We start from the raw sequence: 21224 nt of genomic DNA, 5'->3' as shown, positions 1-21224 counted from the left end.
GTTCTTCCAGACGCTAAAACCTAATATTTAGCAGGAACCTATCAATTTTTGGAATTTTCTTATGTCAGGCTTCCTATTTTATACAAAACTAAGCATTCATGAAATTTATACCAACTCAGCTGATAATAACACCATAAGCGTCGATAATTCCTAGATTTTCTGAAGCAAACATAGACAAATCAACGTAATGAGCGAAGAAAATTTAAGATTGGAAGAGAGATCTTAAATCCTTTTAAAAAAAAAGACGGCTTAGTAAAGCTGTAACGTAGAAAAGGTACAGTAAATTTAGCGAGAAAAGGTATATGACCTTTGACAATCTCTATGTGTTGGTAAAGGATCCGTGTTTCTTGTTCTTTTAAAACACTGTTTGGATCTTCATGGCTTAATGAACCCATAAATAAAAGAAAGGCACAAATGAAATCTCAAGTAACCAAGGATTTCAGTTGAAAAAACCATCTTTTATTTTAAGGTCAGCTCACATCAACATAAAGGTAACTCACCTGTAAATGGCTGAACCAAATAAAGATTAATTTTCCACTCTTAGTGCGCTGGCAGAGTTGTTGTTTTCACAGCGGGAAATGTCTTGGAAATATTAAACATCAAACAATTTCAGTCAATAAATTCACCTTCTTGAAGAAGATCTTTTTGCTATTGAAAACAAAATATAACAAATACATTTGTTTAAATTGACAGTTTTATTATCTTATTTTGTCATTTATGTTATTCATGACAGACGATTTGTGAATTGCTAACATAATTAGAAATTGCCGCCTTATTCCTCTGCCGCTTGTTGTTTGCGACTTGCATTCAGACGCCGGGTCACGAAATATTCAATGAACGCTGGAAGTGTTATAACAATAACACTGATCTATTCACAAGTACGGTCTTACTTTAAAGGATTTGAAAAAAAAAGGGAAAACTCTCTTTTAAGTCCAAACCTTTTGTTAACAAATTCAGAGCCCTGAAGCAATATAACAATTTGCATTCTCAAGAGTTGAATCGATTTGCAAATGAAAAAAAACAGTTGTAGACATTCTCAGGATATATTGTTATGAAATCTAATCGATTAGTGTAAAAACAAAGAGATTTAACAGATGATATTAATGTGTTTTCGAGTCATAATCCGAGATTTTATTTCCACAATACTCCCACTAAAATTATTTTAAGTTAAATTTGAATATTCACAATATTTTTACCTTCTTTAAAAAGAAAAATTGCAGATGGCTAAGTTGAGAAAAGTAATAACTTTAGGTCCACAATTAATAATCTTTTGCCATAACTCAGCACATGTAAAACTGCACTTGATATCAACACTTCAGGTTATTGAACTCTTCGCTCAAACATTAAATGAATTTTTTTCCATGTTTATATAGCTTCACCTAAACACGGTGGGTGTCGTGAGAATTCAAGAAATTTTGCATACACCCACCACCACCACCCCCACACCCCGTGTTTAAATATAAAATGCGTGTCATAGGTAATTATTAACACAGTGAGCGGGACGTCACAACCGTGTTTACATACTCTCGTCTCAACACACCTGTCAACCAATGCGAGCTTGCTTACTATCTGAAATATTTCATGCTAATATGTATAATGTAAAAAATTGTAATATGTACAGATTTTCACCTACATGGTATGCGAAGACTTCCTGGTCACTGAGGATACTATCTGAGTCTGACGACCCGCAAAATGTTTTGTTTAATAATGTGTTCCTGCAGATTCCGAATAATTTCGGGATATCTCGAGTTTGGATCTCATAAAGCTCGAAAATCTTCCTTTGAATGTATCTGAATTCCAAAATTCTCGTAATTTTTTAGCGTGCGATGGATTAAAAAAGAATTTTTAAAAAAATGGGTTATAAGTTGGCATGACAACGGTAAGAAACCGTCCTGAAGGCATGAGGATAATTTTTCGGTTTCTATTTAAACTTATTAATGACCATTTTAAGAGCGAAGCTCACTATTCTTCGTTTTTCGAGACTATAGAAACAAATTCTACTTGTCACGGGGATCTTTTCTATGATTCTTCTTGTTTCTTAGATTCTTTCTTCACCAAAGTGTTGTGGTATATGGCACACTACTAAGCTATTGTTTATCCTTTGATATTCTTGACCTCCTACGGGCGGCGGACCTTTAAACTTTGAAGTCAAAAGCCAAATGCTTTTAAGCTGGGTTGGATCGAGTATTTCTTCTCGCATTGGGCACTAATTGTTGTGTACGACAATACCTCTAGCCTTATTCTGTAATTGTTTTCGTGAAACCATGGCACAGAATTTAACATATTCACGGCAATGAAAAAAAATTGGCAACGCGACATACAAATTTTTTAAAGTGTCATACGTTTAGACCGGATGTTAGATGGCAAGAGAGAACAACCGAGGTGTTGTCAGCTTCCTTCCTCTCCGACAACAATTTGCACTTTTTCTAAAACTTTTCAAATTTTGCATCAAACATCCTTGGATTGGATAAGGCGCGTATTAAACGGAGCAAAATGAATTTACTTTGAGTTTGTTGTTGTCTTACCTCGGTAAACAACTACGGCGCTTATACTGAGAGGAACAATGTATTAAACTCATGATCTTTGATGGCAAACATATTATGGTAACAGGTTTTGACGTTTCCTTTACCATATTCTGCATTTTAATTTTTTTCTCACATGTTTTGAGCTCACCTGAAAACACATTATCAGTTTTATAACAAAACAAATTCATCATTTGTATCAACCGTCATTAGTGATTTTGCGTTCAGTTTGTTATTCATCCAACTCTTTCATAATACTAATATCAATTTGATTCCATAGATTGAACTTTAAAATTTTCAATCTGTTTTTTACGCTCGATAGCATGTAGCAAGACAAAAAAAAATTCAGTTATGGAATACATTAGCTTACATTTTGTTTGCCACTTTTCGTAAATCATTAAACGTGTTTTCAGCATTTATCAGGCAACAAAGTGCGCTTTTTACAAATATCTTCCAGTTGTGACGAGAGATTTCTAGTTTCTCTTTTATTTATTCAGAAGACGATTTTCAGTTTCGAGAAACAGCTCAGTTTAAACTGAATGTCACTGACATTCGTTCAAATTTTGGAAATCTTCTTCGTTTCTGAGTAAACCATTTAACAACGGAAATTCTCACCAAGAAAAAAAAGAGAGAAACATGCAGTAATATATAGGTTTTTTTACTTACGTTTCACATAATTCCCACCGTTCTTCTCGACCTGGCTAACACCAGATTATAAGTCGTTTGGCCCTGGTGTCAGTAGGATGTAATGATATTTTGGAGAAGTATCTCGCGTGAGTTCCCTTGAGGAGATTTTAAGATTTATAGCTAATTTATGTGTCGCTGTGCCTGTGTTTGCGATCGACAAAACATGCAGTTTCGTGCCAGCTGCCTCCTGATTAGCCTTGATTCCTGACTGAGAGTAAGTCAGGAATACATGGAGAAATTAAAATGTTTTGAGCTTAATTACCAACGCAAAAAGGTTTTTTGTGGAAGTATCGTTTTGCATAACAAAACAGTAACATCGAGGAAGCTCACACCTCCTGCTAGCAAACAACTTTTATTATAAAAAATATTAGAACAGGCTTACCTAAATTGTAGCTATCTTATTTGTTCAGCTATAACAACAAAAGCAATGAATTTAGGCCGGAATGTTCTTAGTCAAATGGTTTTTACAGTATGGGGATTTTAACTAGTTTTTAACAGACCACTTCAAGAAGAATATCAAATAAAGTTTGCTCGCGCTCGATCGTGTTTTGCAGAGGGTTTGCCATAAATGTCATTGATTTTCATGTTGTTTTTTTGTTTACATTCTATTCTAAAAATATCCCATCGAGCACCGAACAGTATCTTCCAAAAATTGTCAAGGAAAACAGTGTAAAGCTAGCTCAACTTTATCATGCACATTTATTTGGTTTGTCAGTTGTGTCTCCGACTGCTGAATAAACCTGGCTATTCTTACGAAAGTCTTAGACCGTAATGTGGACTCGACTTTCTGAAAAATTTATAAATGATTTCCTACTTTTCCAATAAGTTTTTTTCTTGAACCTCTCTGAAGGTCACTCAATTTAGCCCAAGTCACGGAACAGGTAAACTCGCGAAAGATATTTCTTGTTTAATCTTCATGAAGTGTTTTTAATATCTACAAGAGGAATACATAAATCAATCGTTGGTTACTGCTGCGATTCTTTTAGGCAATCAAAACTGAAGAACCGATATCTTCGTAATCTTTCGTGCCGAAAAGATCTTCGTGACGTAATCGGAACGTTCCACGGTATATCGTGCGACTTAATCTCAGTGACGTCGTGAATTCTTATCATTCACTCTGAAACTTACAATGCATGTTATTCTGTTGTTCCGTCGTTCTACGTGCGGCTTCCTTCGACATTCTGACAGGAACGATAAAATACTGAGGCCGTTACAGCTGTCCATGACGTCTTTGGCATTTCATTAATCTTTAAACCAATCTAACTTGACTAACTGAAGAGCTTGCTAAATTTCTACTTCCTATCATCATTTCAGGAGTTTTCCTGAAGAGGACTTTCCTGCTTCTTTGTGCAAGAATCTGAGAGGAGTGGAAAGCAAATAGGAGGGGAGGGAGGGGAGCAGTGGGTACTGATCCCGTTTTGCGCACAAATATTGAAAATAAATCACTCGTCACGTTTACCCTTACGCTGGGGTATTTCACGGGTCACGAATTTAAAAGGGAAGACTTTAGATCTTAATTTACTCTGCCTTTCTGTAAAATTCACGCGTCACGTGTTAATTTTGAGCTTTAATCATGCGTCACCTATAAACTTTTGCCGGCCTAGGAAAAGCCAAGCTTTGATTTCTGACTAAGTAAGTTTTAACTCTCCATAACGGATGAAAAACTGGAAACTTTTAATATTTCCTTTCTTCACTGGCTTTCCACAGTAGTTTGATTTCAGCTCCCTTCATTCCATTGTAACTGATTTATTTGCTGAACCTTTCATGTACCAATTGCCAGTCATCGTCCCACCTTAATTGTAATCACCAACGTTTGCTCATTTTCCTTCTGATTGATAAAAATGATCACACAAACGTCGCTATCCTGAAAACGAGCCCATTTTTCGAGATCCATCTCCAAGTGCTCAAAAACATGGTATTTGACATGGACTCGGATCAGGTTGAAGATAGTGCCAAATATGCTAACGCAAGGAGCCCATCACTTATGCTTAAAAAAGAAGAAAATCTTGACGTGCGGAATATCATGTTCAATTTTTTGCAAAATCGTTCGGCCGTTAAGAAACAAAAAGATCGAAGGGATATTGGGGAATAATTTTCATCACCTGCTCGCCACACTGAAATTGCGCGAAGATTCTGTGGGTTATAACTGCGTCAAACACGGCTGTGTGCTAAAAAAATGATCATTATATTTCTTAAATATAATTGCTCGAGTAATTACAGTGATGCGCGCGCTCTGATTGGTCGAGGATTACTATAATCACCTCGCGCAATGTGACTATAGCAGGAGAGCTAAATTCCAAAAATGGCTGCCTCGCGTTTTAACAGTGCTATCGAAGTGATGAACGCAATAAAGAAAATTCAATTCTGAAGAGCACAAAAGATGCTATTACCTTTTGAGTAACCTTTCAAAAGAAAGATTTGAAGATTTTGTCGATTAAATGATATAAACCTATCAAATTCTGGTGGAACCAATTGAAACCGAATGGTTTTTAATATCAAAACGAATTCTTACGACAGAATTCGAAAGTATCTAAGCAATTTTACTGAAAAAGTTATTAGCCTTTGGCGAATAATTTTTTAAATATTATCATTAATTTAAAAATTTCAGTGTAATAAATCCACCAAACCATTTGATTCGAGAAAAAATGGCAGCAAATATATTAAAAAAAGGCAACATCACCTATTCCTTGCGCCCAGTTGTGCACGGTGCGCAATAGCACTGCAGAGAAAAAAACTTCTTGCTGTACGCAGTTGCACGCCGTTGAACTGCAAGACACGACCCGTTTCAAACCCCTCTTCTTTTTCCCCTCCAGGCGCCCGGTTACTAACTGAATGCCTACAACACGTTAATAAATGAAAATTGACAAGACTGTGCTGCACAAAAGTCTTTAATCTGTTCGATGATCTCCGACAATCATGTTTTTCTATAGCTGATCGTCTTCCACAGCTTAAGTCTTCAGACAGCTCTCAGTTCTTGAAAAAGCTTAAAAAAATTTAATACTTCTTTTTCTTTCTCCAGATTTGCTCGAACCACTTCTCAACTTCCCGCTTAGTCTCTTCAGTTTCAACATACTCCAAGGGTTCTTTCGTGTACGGCAGTGGCTTCATTTTCTCATTCACCGTGCTCATAGAGGGAGGGTAGTCCCTTAGGTACCACAGGGCATCCTCCCCTCTTGTCTCATGCTTAAGGACCTCGATGCTTTGAATAAGTGGCGAGAACAACTGAAAGTTCACCTCCATTGGTTCACCGTCTATTACATTGCGTAAAGTAAAGGTGGCGCCTAAGGAATTTTGCCAACGACTTTTGTAAATACAGATACCCACAAACCTGCAGGAAACGAAAGAAAAAACTTTGTAAGAAAAAAACCCCAACAATTCATTAATTTATTTGTCAAATAATGTTACATCAAAATTAAACTTTAACCTTAAGAATTCTTCCTAGTTAGTTCTAATTAATAATGGATATCTATTCTGACTAACAATTTCATCTAATTGCTTTCTTTCTGGTAAAGAGCCATCCATCATGAAGGTACAAGTATCAAAACTTTGCAGAATATTTGCAGTCCCAAGAACACTAGCCTCTTTTTTTGAAACATGATTATTGACCAACAGAATGATCAACTTCTCACTAACTGAGTGTGAGGGTGGTACTAAGGAACATTGGCCTGCGGATGTTTTTGTAGGGCCTGAGCACAGTAAGGTCTGTCCGAAAAAAACAACGAAGGGCCAATATTCCCCAGTATGGCTGGAGCAAGAGAGGTAAGTGAGTAGTTTATTATATGGCACTTGGACTTAACTTGTTTATTTTGAATTTACTGGCCTTTGTGAACAAAAATACACAGCTTATGACCAGTATGGAAAAAATATTGATTTAGTAACAACCAATCAGAACATTCCAATTTACCTCAAGACCACCAAGCCATGTGATAAAAATTGATACTACCCACTGATCAAATGCTGCTGAAGTCTTAAAAATATTGTTTGTTTTTTTCCTTTTGCACAACTTTGTTCATCCTCGGTGACAGCCATTTCTTTACTTAAGGTTTTGGTTTTATTAGCTTATTACAATGTTGTTTTTGTTTTAACATTTTTTGTGCTCATAAAGAAACAAACACTCACCTGACTTTTCCTTTTGCAATGAGAGGATCTGACCTAGTCACAGCTACAATACTACCAACACAAAAGTTTTTGACACCAAGTGCCTGCAGTCGATGATAGCAGTCTCTCTGCTCTAAGAAAGTCACCACATCTGTGCTGGCCTCTTCTGGAGAATCAGGGAACCCATTGGGCCAGTCCTTTTCTTTCCAAATAAAGCGGGGTTCAGGTTGTGTGCCCACCAAGGCTGTTTTAGCATTTGGGCGTGTCTGGTAGATTGACTCAACGTCTAGCAATGAAGTGTTCTTGCGGTACCACTTGTTAATATTCACTCTTATCTGAAAAAGTACAATTCACAAAGTAATTGAAATTGTGTTCACCTAAAAGGAGGCAGTGTGGCTGGGAGGTTTAGAGTGCTGGTTTGATGTACACAAATTCCACTTTCAAATCCTCCACTATACAACTTGTTCTAGGTAGTTCTTAGTTCAATTCCCACCTGCATGTCTGAGGCTAATAATATTCATTCTTGGAAATACATGAAGATGGCACTTTCTTACATATGTATATTCTGTTTGTCACCTTGTTAAAAGAAAAACTTGTTTGTTCCTGTTTATCTCTCAAACAAACTGATTTCCTATTGAAACAATCTAGCACAGGATTGACTGTACCTTTGGTTTCTTCTTTTGAACAAGTTTCTCTTTGTTTTGTGCTGATAAAGGCTGCCCATCAACACTGACCTCTTGCTGAGATACTGCAATAGTCTCATCTCCTTCTATGTAAATAAATAAAAAAGCCATAATCTTTTAATTTGCATTTGTTTTGAAGTGCTTTTGGAATAACTCCTTTCTGTGGAATAAGGTACCCATTTTATAATTTTTTTTTCTGAAAACAGGAGACACAATTCTTGTCACTAATTCATTGTTACAGGTTGTGCCTCAAAAACCCTCAGTTGCATCCTCATAGTAAATGTAAGGGACCATCCTATTGGAATAGGTGCCAAAAATGGAATGTCACCATCTGATATTGTTTAAATCAATTATTAAAATCTAATTTAATAAATTAATACTGAGTCAATAAAACGTTCTGTTCTGTCCAGTTAAACTGATTTGCATATAAAGACAGGAAAAGGCATTAAAGTTTTTTTAAGAATTCGACATGGGATTTTCGTGGAGAGCACCCTTTACTGCAGCTTACAAAATAGTCTGCCCTTTAAAAAACAATAGTACATCGACCTTGCTCCATAAGCTTGTTGATAACCTACAAGCAAGTTTACAATGCACAACAATATCTTCTGAACAGAAACGACACCATTTGAGGCCTTTAAAAGCATCCTCAACCCTCTCGCGAGACCCACCTTTCACAGATTCTAGTGCCTTGGATGTTTTCCGTGGTGATATACGCTTTTGCAGACTTTTAAATACTTTCTCGTCAACATGAGGAGACAAAAATTTGAGTCGTGACCTCACTTTGGAAGCCATATTGATTCCTAGAGCATTTTTAGTACCCAATGTCCACTGCTCAGTAATCATTAGAGAAACCGCTGTTCGCTTGTCTCAATTTCGCACATTAAAACGTATGCTGAAATGCGAAAAAAAATGAAAAATTTATGGATTAAAGCTTTCAGTAGTGACTTTATTTTATCGCGTCTTCCTCTTTCCACAAAAGCTGGTTCGTATTTGGACTAAGTATCGATTCCCGAAACAGACGAGCTGGACGAGCCCTCGCTACAAGTAGGTACACTTCATTGCTACTTGCATGACCTATCCACGGGAATGCTGGGAAGGATCAAAACGTTTTTGCTTGTAGTTTGCTCGTGGATCGTACCTGGAATGAAATAAAATATCTGCAAAAGCAGGGGAATTTCGAAATCAGACATTTAATCGAGCTATATTACAGGTAATAAACTCCACCTTACGCCATGCCACGGATCATAATCAAAGGAGGGGTTTGGAGAAACACTGAGGTAAGCCTAATTTCCAGATCCTTGTTGCATGTCTATGTGCCGATGGTAAACTCTTCACGATTGAGACTAAAATGTGAGATGATTTTAGTATGGATCTCCGACTGACTGTTTAAACAAATTTTTTTTCGTTTCCTTCCTACAAGGAGTAGACAGCAAAGTATAAGTTCCATTCTCGTGTTTCATTTGTATTTTGAATTTAGGATGAAATTCTAAAGGCTGCTGTAATGAAATATGGAAAAAACCAGTGGTCCAGAATCGCGTCTTTGTTACATCGAAAGTCAGCCAAGCAGTGCAAAGCTAGGTGGTAGGTGTAGATCTTTGGTTATTTTTTCGAAATGTACAACCATTCATGTGAGAAGTGTCCTTTAGACTGCCAGGATCAGCGTTTTAAAAGTCCTCAGCATAGAAAGAGAGAGAAAGTAAACAAGATGGTATTCACTTATCAAGGGTGTGAGTCAAAGTGTATGAACCAAATTGTCTGTAGTTTCATTGTTTGCCTGCTTGTATGGTGCTCCATCACTAGTGACTGTGCTGTCTGATGTATTGTGTTTTTTTGTTATTTATCAGGTACGAGTGGTTGGACCCCAGCATTAAGAAGGTAACAAAGCCAATTTAGTTAACCCTTTCACTCCCACAAGTGACCAAGACAGAATTTCTCCTTACAATATCAATACAATATCAAGCAGGCAGGTGATGAGAATAGAGAAGATTATCAATCATGGGATTATTGGTTGATCCAATACCAAATTCTCTGAACTAACATCATAAGAATTGTATGGAAGATAGTAAGGAGAATTACTAATTAGATCTTGGGAGTGAAAGGGTTAAATCAACTGATTTTATAAGGAAAATTTGCCTGCACAAATAATTTAAAAGCTGAAACTTTGAGCATTAGCCCTTTGTCAGAGCTGTGACAAAGGGCTAACCCTCCAAACATCAGTTTATTAACCCTTTACAGTGGCCAATTTACAATATCAAATCAGTTGATAACACCAAATCATCTTGTAATATCCCCTCCCCTCCCTCCCCCCCCCCCACCACCAATGCAACACCCTAGTTCCTTCAGAAAGTTGCATCAACACATCAACAATATGATAGGAATCAAACACATTGATACTAAACCCAAGCAATTTTTATGTTGCTGAACTTTTGTTCTTGGATTGTTGTACATCAGGCTCTCTTTTAAGCTAAGTATATTGGGAAGCTTTTTAATGGGTTTTGAAACTGATGTGAAGAACATTATGAAAAGTTGTATGAAAAAATGGGAAATGTTTATTTTAAGCTGGGGCTTTAGATGTAAACAGGGATTTGCTTTTAAACTCTCAAATTCCCTAAAAGTGTATCATGAGATTCCAGAAAAGTTTTTCACCAAATTTGTGGGATATACATGATGTCGCTAGAAGATTGAACTTGGTCACTTTCCACAAGTTGATATGAGCATGCATGTCTTATCTCTTCTGTTCTCTTTAGAAACTACTGTTTGTCTTTCTCTGGGACACAAAGTTAGAATATCTAGATTCCTTTTGATTTCATGACCTGTAAGAGCAGGAGTAACTTTTATTACTGTTTATCCTTGCCATGAACAGACTGAATGGAGTCGTGAAGAAGATGAAAAGCTGCTTCATTTAGCAAAGCTGATGCCAACACAATGGAGAACCATTGCTCCTCTCATTGGTCGCACAGCATCACAGTGCTTGGAACGATATGAGTTCCTTTTGTAAGCCAGTTTATTTTATTGATTCAGATATAAGCTGAGCAATTTGGGCTGAAATTAGAGCAAGAGTAGGATTAAAATTGAGCCCTAGAGGTGATCTTGGCCTATGGCAGAGAGTTTTTGATAAAAACAATTTTCCAGTGCATTTGAGCAATACCAAAGGGGCATGTATTCACTCACAAGCTAAGCTATATTAAAGAAAAACAAGAGAGAATCTTTTACTTTCCATCATTACCATTAACCAGGTACAATACCTGTTTGAGTGGATTGAGTTTGGTTTTGATTCTCTGCCTTAATGGAAAAATTTTCCCAGCTTCTCCTATTTTCCCCTCCCCGCAAAAATACCCCTTGAAACTCAACTGTGCCAGAAAACAGTTGATGAAGAATTTCTGTGGGATGTATGGCAGCTGATTTGTAGTTACTTACTTAGTCCCTTTTTTATTCATTTATTTCTCAGAGATCAAGCTCAAGCTAAAGAAGGGGAAAAAGATGAAGGTGATGACCCACGCAAACTTCGCCCAGGAGAAATTGATCCCAATCCTGAGACAAAGCCAGCAAGACCTGACCCTATTGACATGGATGAAGATGGTACTTGATAACTTTCTTTTTAAGATCTCTTACAATTTACTTATGTGAGACAAAAGAGATGTACATGTAGATTATATCAATTGTTAGTTGATGTAACTGTTTTCATAAAGTTTCTTTGTTTTTTGTAATGATCAGAGTTGGAAATGCTGTCTGAAGCAAGGGCTCGTTTAGCTAATACTCAGGGTAAAAAGGCCAAGCGGAAAGCTAGAGAGAAACAGCTTGAAGAAGCCAGGTGAGGTTGGAAACAGGAGTCTAAGAATTGATCATACAAACTTTGTTTTATAACATAGCCAATCAACTTTAATAGTTCATTTATTTATCTTTTTTTTGTGAAGGTATTTGAGTGAACATGCTCCATATTCTCATTCAGCATGCTTATGATGCTTATAATGATTATGTGTTGGCATTGAAGGGAAATAGAGGAATTGAATGACAGTCCCCAGAGGCTTATAAGAGCTTCCCATGGGGGGGGGGGCACTCGGAGCATTTACTGTACATGTGTGTATATGTACACTCTACAAACAGGTGTATGATATTTTGAATTATGTTTTTTTGTTAGGCGACTGGCTGCCTTGCAGAAGAGGAGGGAACTGAGAGCTGCTGGAATAGAGTAAGTTCATTATTACCAACAGTTTCCTACCGTCTTCTTTAAATTCTTGGCCCAGTTGTTATTCCTTTTAATGTAGCTTTCCTGTCAAGTTTGGGCTCTCATAAAAAATGTGTCAGCCAGCAATTGTCCGTTGCTTACTGTAAGATTCATAACCACTTACTTACTAAATTTTCTCCCCACTTTATTCCTAATTTTTTTCTTCATTTGTCAATTCCACCTCATTCAGGTTAAGTAAATGCCTTCTTCAAACATTTTCAAGGAAACTACCGTAAAGGATAGTTCCTATGGAGGGCAGAAACGATAGAAATACCATGAAGAAAATGAAACTGAGAAGGCTAATTCACATGTGAATTACTGTATAATATTCTCATGTACTATTGACTAAGATATTTTTAATTAAATTTTATTTTTCAAACTTAAAGAATACGAAAACACAGAAAGAAAAAGAGAGGAGTGGATTACAATGCTGAAATACCGTTTGAGAAGAAACCAGCTCAAGGTAGAGTACTGTTGATACATTCATGTAAAGTTTAAGATGTACTTATTTGAAAATCTTTAATCAGGGAGGGTTAGGGGTAACAGCAGCATATTTCATAGACATGTACATGTAATTCACCCTGAGATCAAGCCTGCTTACAAGACTGGTACCTATTTAGGAGGTGAAAGAGCCCATCCCCCTTTTGGTGGCATGAAGAGGTTATGCCTGTTGCTCCATTTCCACATGTTATTGTTTCCCAGCATTTCAGCTTCTTGGTGCTTCTCTCTCTTCTCCTTGATGGTGAAAGGCACTGTAACAGTTAATATTTCTGCCTAAGAACACAAGGCAAAGATGGGGCCAGGCACTGGACAAATATTTTTTTGATTCAATGTCCAATGCACTGACTATTTGGCCATCTACCTTTCCTGCCCTCCCCTGCCCTGCCCTTGAATTGAGCATAAATAATTAAGTTAGAAACAATGTTCTCCCCTATTTTAAGCATGACAGGTAAAAGAAATTTTCAAACTGATAGAGCAACCCTTTTAGCTGTTGAATTTTCAAGTAATATAAGTTGCTAGTGATGGTCAATTTTTCTGGTTAGTGCCTGAAAAGGAGAACACTTTTGTTTTGACTGTTTCAATTGACAATGGCAGTGATAAGGAGGTTGACAATGATGGTGATATATTTATTCATTTATATTTTGGTAGGTTTCTATGACACAGCTGAGGAGGAACTACCTGACTATCAGCCAGATTTCAAAAAACTTCGTCAGGATCATCTGGATGGTAAAATGAGAGATGATGTTGAGCAGGTGAAGATCGAATTTCACTTCCCAGATTTAGTTATATTCAGTAGAGTCCAGACAAGACAGCATCCATTTCTACTGTAGGATCAAAAAGTTAAAACTTTTTGTTCAAATAAAAAGTATAGAAAGTGGCTAGTCTTCTCAAATTACTGGGTGCCCTCCATTTATGAATAGTAAAAAAATAAACAAGTGTGAAAATTGGCTTTACTGTGATTAACGTTGCAAGGAGTGAATTGTGATGATGAACCTGACCCTTTTATCTCCATAGTCAACAGATAAATTCTCCTCACCAGTCTCCATACATATTGTTGTAACAGCTATGGTGAGAATTTGTCAAAGATCAGGACAGCTTCTCTTTTGTTAGCTTGTCTTGATCCTCTTGAGTTTTTCTTGAGACAATGTCTTGATAGTGTGCCCAGAAATTTATGCTGATTATTTTTGGGCTTAAAGAGCAAATCAAACCTACGTATTTAAAATGAGCCTATGGATTTCTTCATTTGACTTCATTTTACAGCAAGAAAGAAAGAAAGACAGAGAGAGGATGAAAAAGCGAAAAGAGACAGATCTTCCAGGAGCTGTGATGCAAATTAACAAGTAAGTATTATGGCTTTGGCAACTGCTGTCTTGGTTTTAATAACTACAGCTGCTAAGTTGATGATGAGGGTCTGTATAAACTGTAACAATAAGAAGTGCATCAATGGCAGCAAGAGGTTAAGGATGATGTTTACAAGAAAGAGCAAAGAGTTAAATCTAATACTTTCCTCTCTGCTTTCAGCCATTTGTACAAGTTATGCATAACAAATATTCAACTTTGTTGTGAACATGAATTTTTTTCTATTCTTTCAGTGTTGATCTTCAAAATTAGAGAAAAAGAGAGCATTCTTAAGCATCATGCTTAAACTCACCCATAAAATTGTTGACAACCAAACAACATCAATCCCCCCCTCAAAAATAGCAAGACTGAAAATATCAAAAACAGAAAAAAACAACAGGAATTTGGTAATTACCAGTAATGAAAAGCATCAAAACCAAAAGCCATGACAACAATCAGCAGCTGTGACTAATAACAAAACCTTATTTGCAACAATATTCTCCACTCTATCTCATCTGAGAAAGTAAACAACACCCCCCCCCAAAAAAAAAAGCACAACAAAACTACCATTACAATTTCACAAACATAAACCATCTGCTGATTTTGTCCTCATTGCAGACTTCATGATCCAGACTCAGTAAAGAAACGTAGCAAGCTTGTTCTTCCCAAACCTCAGATATCTGATACAGAATTAGAGGAGGTTTGTAATTTGAATGATCTTCATATATATCTGTTATGTTCACAAATTCACACCCTGCAAAATCTGTTGTCTTTTTATTTTATATAGATTGTGAAGATGGGCCAAGCAAGTGAGACAGCTCGGTTATCGGTTGAAGACAGTAACATGGCATCCAATGCCCTTCTGAGTGAATATTCAGTTACTCCTGCGGCAGCCCATGCTCTGAGGACCCCTCGAACACCTGCTGAACAAGATACAATTCTGCAGGTACTACATGGAGGGTTTCCAGTATACACTGTGCACTGTGAAAATGTTTTAATTCATGCTGATCTTGGAGATTTGTTCCTGATCTGCAGTAATAAGTTACCCCTGTGTTTAATCTATGAGAAGAGAAATATGGGTACTGGCAGGGTTAGAGACATTTTTCTTGATCTTGTGTTATTCCTTTGGTTTCTTCCTCACTACTGTTCTGCTGTAAAAATGGCAATAAATTACTGCCTAGCAGAAAAATCAGTCCTCATGAACTGCTAAAATAAAATTCCTGCAAATTTTTTATCCTGTGTATGTGGCTTACATTTATTTTGTGGTTGATAAACTGAAACAAGTTATTTTCTTGAATCCCCAACACTAAAGCATGTTGTCACAATGAACTATTTGTTAACCTACTTACTGTGTTCTGTTCATCAGGAAGCCCAGAATATCCTGGCTTTATCTAATGTGGACACTCCTTTGAAAGGGGGTATGAACACACCCCTCACTCAGAGTGACTTTGAGGGTGTTACCCCAAAACACCAAGCTATTCAGACACCAAACATGATGCTAGCAACACCATACAGGACACCTCAGGGAGAGAGTGGGGGTGAGTGTTGCAAGTGAAGGACCACTCTGTACTTGGAGTGGTGCTTGCAGTGATTCTTCAAGTCCTTTTTTTACATCTGCACACAGTTGTTTCAGTAAAGTAAGAACCACTCTCTTGAACGCTCATTTAAAATCTCACTCATTTACTATCAGCTCTCTCAAATCACTGCTGTCTCGAAATGTTGAAAACACCGAATAATTAATTAGACATTTCTAGTGTGCATGACTTTGTAAACTGTCTCTTATTTTTGTTAAAGAGGTAACACACTTTACGTAAAAATTTAATTATCTACAGAAAGTACTCTTTTAAGGTCAATTGACGATTCCAGTTTGTGACTCGATGGAACACGCATATAAATGAAACGAACAATTCTCTGCGTTTTCTGTTTCGTCTGATGTACCATGCGTAGTTTTTCATTCGACCGTAAACTGTGTTTTGTGTCCTCAGGCGTCACTCCTCGTAGCACGGCTAGTACCCCTCAGAGGGGAAGCTCTGCCACACCAGGGCGTGCATCTGTGAGAGATAAATTGAATATTAATCCAGAAGAGTCGCTGGAGGAGTATGAAGCAGGTTACAGAGCCAAAGAACAACAGGTAAGAATTCTCTGACGTGTTCGCGCTAGACTTCGGGTTGAGAGGTCTGGGTTCGAGCCCTAGCTGGGTCGTTGTGTTGTGTTGTGTCTTTGTTTTTCGTGATTGTTCATGCAGGAAGAGCTAAGACTCATTTGAGAGCGGGTTTAGTATCATTTCCCTCTCCCTCTCCCTCTCCACTCATCGCGCTAATCATGTTTACAGGACTTGTTTTTCGTGAATGCTGTATAATGCAAACTGTATTGTGTTCATGCAGGAAGAACTGAAGGCTCAGTTGAAAGCGGGTTTGGCATCACTTCCAGCGCCTTCTAATGACTTTGAGATAGTACTACCTGAGGTGAGATGCTTTTCTTTCTTTTATTGTACCCATACTTGGGTTATGTTCAGCGCTGTAGAGATTTCTTTAAAATAGTTTTTGATGTGATAGTTTCAATTTGGTGTTTACTCAAGCTATGATCAGAAGCCTTTTCCTTTTTTTTCCTTTGGCAATGTTTGATTTCTATTAAATTTTTTGTTTATTTGTTTATTTATTTCTTTTCACCCCCTTTGATTTTACGCGTTTCCCAAGTCGAGTAGAGTATGTAACATGAAATTTCTTCTGTTACTAACAGACCGCTGAGGGTGAAGCAGAGGAGACTACAGATAATGGCTTCGTTGAAGATGCAGCAGATGTCGATGCCAGGAAAATGGCCATGAAAGCTGCCGAAGGTTTGGAACTAGACACTTATCTAAGATATTCTTTTTTCGATTTGCGAGCGTTAGATTTAATCACCAACGATTGGCTTAGACTCTCCGAGCATAATTTGCCCTACTTGTTTTTAGTTTGATTTTTCAGAGTATAAATACTTGTCTGTTGTTGTTTTGTTGAATTTTTTTACAGAACTTAGAGAATTAAAACGGCGGTCCCAAGCCGTACAGCGGGAAATGCCACGCCCATCGGATGTTAACGCTACTGTTCTAAGGCCGGCCAATGTTGAACCACCCCTCACAGGACTACAGCAGGTAGAAAGAGGAAAGACTGTAGTAAATGTTTAAACTAAACACTTTGTTCGCTCGGTTTGGTCCAGTTTGGTTCGGTTTGCCAATTACTAACATACTTTCGGTAAAGTTCGTCGCTCTTTTTGCTCGTTTTTGCCCTCTATGAGTGGGTTAATTCGCTGTTGCGTTGGTTCGCTCGTTGGTGACGGGTTCGTCGGTTTACTACATCTTTTGCTCTTGCACTCTATTAATGTCCTATTGTCGTGTCAAAACAGCGAAGTTTCGCGAACAACACTCCCATGCAGTTACCCTCAGTCAAGTCGCATTTCTCTGAGCTCTTTTAGCAAAAGAAGACAGAGAAAAAGAAAACACCGTTATGTTTGAAAAATCTTTACGTGTCAAATTAATGCTTTGCGAATTTTCTGCGTTAGGCGGAAGAACTCATCAAACGAGAGATGGTGACCATGATTCGACATGACGTCGTCAATCATCCAACAGCTCTACAGATCGAAAACTTGACCCACAAGAAATCCAAGAATTCTGCGCAGGCTGTTATAGCAGCAAATCAAGCGGCTCTTCAAAATGAGCCTTTGGAATCGTTTTCGGAGAAAGAGATCGGTAACGCGAAGGAGCTTCTGGCGAAGGAGATGGAATTCGTCAAGTCTAAAATGGCTCATGGAGATCTGCCCATTGAGAGCTACACTAAAGTGTGGGAGGAATGTTACGCTCAGGTGGGGCGATTTAGTTATCGCTTTCTTCAACACCACATAGTTTAGCTTGTAAATTCGTAGTAACATAAAATTATGACTTGGATCCTGAAAATTAGTTTGTTAAGCCCCTTTAGAGTTATCTTTTGGCTGCCCAATATAACAGTGAGCGTAACTACGGGGGTAGCGAGGGACAAGTTTTGAACTGAAATATTGGTGTTTCACTATGTCTCCTTTGCAGCCTTGGTTATGTTCCGTCACGCAACGTTGTTTGCGAAAGCTTTTTTCGCGACGAGATAACACAATAGCGGCGAAGGAGGTTATATGCCTCTGTTAAACTGTAGCTATCAAGTAGCACGTTTATTTGGTGCTGCGATAAACGTTTTTCACGAAGGCGGAAACAAGAAAAATCCGAGTCCACCATGTGGATTCTGGTCTCCTTCGCAGCCATGGTTCGGTCTTGTCACGCAACAAACTCTGTCTCGCGCCGACTACAGGAAATTATTGTGGTTCCAATTGAAGCAAGCTTGGGGGGGGGAGGGTAAAAAACGCGTTGAGATGAGACAAAAGACGGCTGCGAGGAGACTGATGAACGGACCCCACCTACAATGTTAGAAATGTAGATGATGCGCTAGGCTGTGAAAAGGATTCTAAACACTTCTCAGCTACGAAATGTCTTTGCAGAGAAGGTTGATTTTGAGCTTAGTCATCTTATTAGGGCTAGGGTTAGATGCACAAGTGCTGTCAAGTCTTTAAAGGAAGCCCCCATGTGTGTCCATTTAGTTGAAAGATTCGGAGCTGTATATTAATCTCTATTAAAGAGGTTCCATTTGTCAAACTTGACTGCTCGTGTCTCCGACAGGTTTTGTTTTTGCCGACACAGCAGCGATATACAAGAGCTGCTTTGGCCAGTAAGAAAGACAGGCTGGAATCCTTGGAGAAAAAACTTGAGGTAAGAGACTGCATCGTCTTTGTAAATGTATATTGTTACGTAGACTATAGAAGTTATTACTTAAGTACAAGAGCATATACAAAAATTAATAAATATGCTGTATAAAAGAATGAACTCGAAAGACATACACGGAACTATTTTAACTAAAATTATGCAGATTCCAAGTTCGCGGCATGTCACTAAGATAGTTCTTTGCACGTAGTATTTTAGTCGCACGGAGCATGATAATTACGGTACACAACAGAAGCTAAACGACAAATTTTTTCTCTATCTTTTTCTTTTGATTACTGCTAAAGATGAACCGAACACACATGACAGAAGACGCGAAACGTGCGGCCAAAGTTGAGAAGAAACTGAAAGTTCTTCTCGGTGGCTACCAGGTAAGAACGTACTCTGTTTCTGTTTGATTTTACTTGATACGTTTTAAACCACATTTCGCTTGACGCCTCGTGACCAAAGCCAAAATCATCATAACGTTTATTAGTGCACAGAAAATTTTAGAACTTAAAGAGAAAAAAAAATCGAACAGCTTAAATTGGAGCGAACGATTAAGGATTGATTTTGATTGGTTTTCGTTTTGATTCTGATGGGTAGGCAGGTCCATGCTAGATTTCTTCTTTAATTTCCGGGCTAAGAAAAGCCATACTGACACAATCCAGGTTACTTCCCTTACTGAATTGCTTAATTGAAGTCTGAAAGGGGACAAAAAAATGAATTTTAATCAGTTTAAGTAACCAAACATCCAGTATCTTTGCAAATACCAAGACGAACTTTTTCTAAAGAAAGGAATGGCATATGGCAGTAATGTGCAAGTTTGTGCTTCTTTAGTCTTTCCAATTCTTTTGTCAGTGAGCCTGAAAACTTTGAAGGCTAAAGTTTACATATTAATATTTTCTATGGACAGAAGTATTAGGGAGTTATTCTCTCAGCGTTTCGGTCTGATATATATTTCCTTGCAGACCCGAGCTGTTGGTTTGACGAAACAGATTAACGATCTCTACGAACAAGTTGAACAGGCGCACATGGAGAAAGAAACTTTCAGTTCCCTGAGAGAACATGAACTGAGAGCTATTCCCAAGAGAGTTGAGGTAATAAGAAAGTGTATTATTTTCACTCCTAATCTAAACTTGTCTTGTTTTCTGGCCAAAGGGTAAACCTTTGTGGAAATATTGGGAAGGACTTCTTCCCTCCCTCCCCCCCCCCCCCAACCCCCTTATCTCAACTCTTACATGTATCTCTCGTCAAGCGTCCAACTTTATTGATATCCAAGGAATCTTGAGTCAAGGAACACTTTTATTGCCCAGCTTGATTTCACGATTTTTGGTCAAAGAGACTCTTGTACGACGTTGTGTTTTTATTCACCATTTTAAGTTCCACGACTGGAACTGCACACACTTGTGTAAATGATAATCATTTTCTGGTGGGTAAGTGTTTCACATTTTAATCCGAACGTTCAAGAAGCCATCATTGTCTTCATGGTTGAAAAAAAAAAGATTTTCTCCTGGAATTATCAATTTTTAATAATTGGAAGAGGTGCTTGAGGTAAATAGTATGATTTTATTGGAAACTTGTGGGGTCCTCTACCGAGAGAGTTGTCAGTCCGATCCTTATATCTCCTTCCCTAAATTTGGGGGAGGGGGAGGGTTGGTCTGTGAAGGCTTTGGGAACCTTCTTTTTATTACATTACATTACATTACATTACATGGTGATTATTTTTTCTCCTGTTTCCTTTCAGGCTCTGAGAGACGATGTGAGAAGACAAACCGATCGTGAAAACCACCTTCAAACTCGTTATTCCAACCTGCTGTATGAACGAGGCGCGACCTACAGTCAGATGCAACACCGCTGAAAATCCACTCTGTTTCTCTTGCGTCGTTTTCAGGGCATGAAGTGCCTTAGTGTCGAAGATTTTTTAACACATCTCAAAACGCAGACAACTTCTGACATTAACGTGCACTTGCAAATAACCGACTTGAAGATTTCTATCAAGAGAAACTTTGTTGTCATTGGAAATCTGTCTCTTGGAAGTTTCAATTTCGAAACTATTGTCACGCTGAAATGACAGTGAGGTGTTTTTGTCGAGCTACAGTCTCAGAATTAATTTTCAAGGAAGTGTACAGCAATTCGAAGGGAGAACTAGAAATTAGACGTAGGGAATAAGTGAACACGAGACAAAGCACTTCGTCGCCGCCATATTTATTCACCTACACGGACGGTAACCCTTTGATTTTTTATCGGTAAACCTCGTCTTCTCAGTTCGTTAGTTGATTCGACCCAAGCCTCCCTCGTTTATTTACTATCGCGCTTCGTTTTTCTAACTGAAAGCCCAGAACAGACTAGTCTTCTTGATACTGTAGTGACCAGACTAAATTTGTATGAAATAAAAGAGTTGTTTATTAATTTTA

The 21224-nt window shown here is 37.9% G+C and overlaps 2 protein-coding genes across 2 annotated transcripts; one reads left to right on the top strand and one right to left on the bottom strand.

Moving 5' to 3' along the window:
• Window positions 1-6079: 6079 nt before the first annotated feature.
• LOC131792801 (large ribosomal subunit protein bL19m) lies at window positions 6080-8814 on the bottom strand. The gene is made up of 4 exons (XM_059110207.2): window positions 8659-8814; window positions 7973-8076; window positions 7329-7642; window positions 6080-6537 (listed from the first exon to the last, which is right to left on the bottom strand). The coding sequence occupies exons 1-4, from the start codon at window positions 8780-8782 to the stop codon at window positions 6204-6206; spliced, it is 876 nt and encodes a 291-aa protein (XP_058966190.2). The 5' UTR covers window positions 8783-8814; the 3' UTR covers window positions 6080-6203.
• Window positions 8815-9094: 280 nt separating this feature from the next.
• Window positions 9095-21219, top strand: LOC131777044 (cell division cycle 5-related protein). Its single transcript, XM_059093258.2, has 22 exons — window positions 9095-9267; window positions 9468-9571; window positions 9835-9865; window positions 10854-10984; window positions 11439-11569; window positions 11705-11801; window positions 12129-12179; window positions 12602-12678; window positions 13365-13468; window positions 13977-14056; window positions 14673-14754; window positions 14842-15000; window positions 15421-15592; window positions 16040-16185; window positions 16439-16519; window positions 16794-16890; window positions 17063-17184; window positions 17592-17891; window positions 18730-18819; window positions 19116-19199; window positions 19779-19907; window positions 20555-21219. Exons 1-22 carry the CDS (start codon window positions 9223-9225, stop codon window positions 20666-20668), a joined length of 2427 nt encoding a protein of 808 aa, XP_058949241.2. The 5' UTR covers window positions 9095-9222; the 3' UTR covers window positions 20669-21219.
• The last annotated feature ends 5 nt before the right edge of the window (window positions 21220-21224 follow it).

Source organism: Pocillopora verrucosa, chromosome 9 (assembly GCF_036669915.1).
Source record: "Pocillopora verrucosa isolate sample1 chromosome 9, ASM3666991v2, whole genome shotgun sequence".
NCBI lineage: Eukaryota > Metazoa > Cnidaria > Anthozoa > Scleractinia > Pocilloporidae > Pocillopora > Pocillopora verrucosa.
This window is presented reverse-complemented; position numbering and strand designations above follow the sequence as displayed.

Coding starts and splice junctions, on each gene's coding strand:
- LOC131792801 (XM_059110207.2), bottom strand. CDS start 8,782: ATGGCTTCCAAAGTGAGGTCACGACTCAAATTTTTGTCTCCTCATGTT. Junction 7,643..7,972: donor TTCAAAAGAAGAAACCAAAG/GTACAGTCAATC, acceptor GTACTTTTTCAG/ATAAGAGTGAATATTAACAA. Junction 6,538..7,328: donor ATTGCAAAAGGAAAAGTCAG/GTGAGTGTTTGT, acceptor CGTTTCCTGCAG/GTTTGTGGGTATCTGTATTT.
- LOC131777044 (XM_059093258.2), top strand. CDS start 9,223: ATGCCACGGATCATAATCAAAGGAGGGGTTTGGAGAAACACTGAG. Junction 9,572..9,834: donor AAGCAGTGCAAAGCTAGGTG/GTAGGTGTAGAT, acceptor GTTATTTATCAG/GTACGAGTGGTTGGACCCCA. Junction 12,679..13,364: donor TGAGAAGAAACCAGCTCAAG/GTAGAGTACTGT, acceptor ATATTTTGGTAG/GTTTCTATGACACAGCTGAG.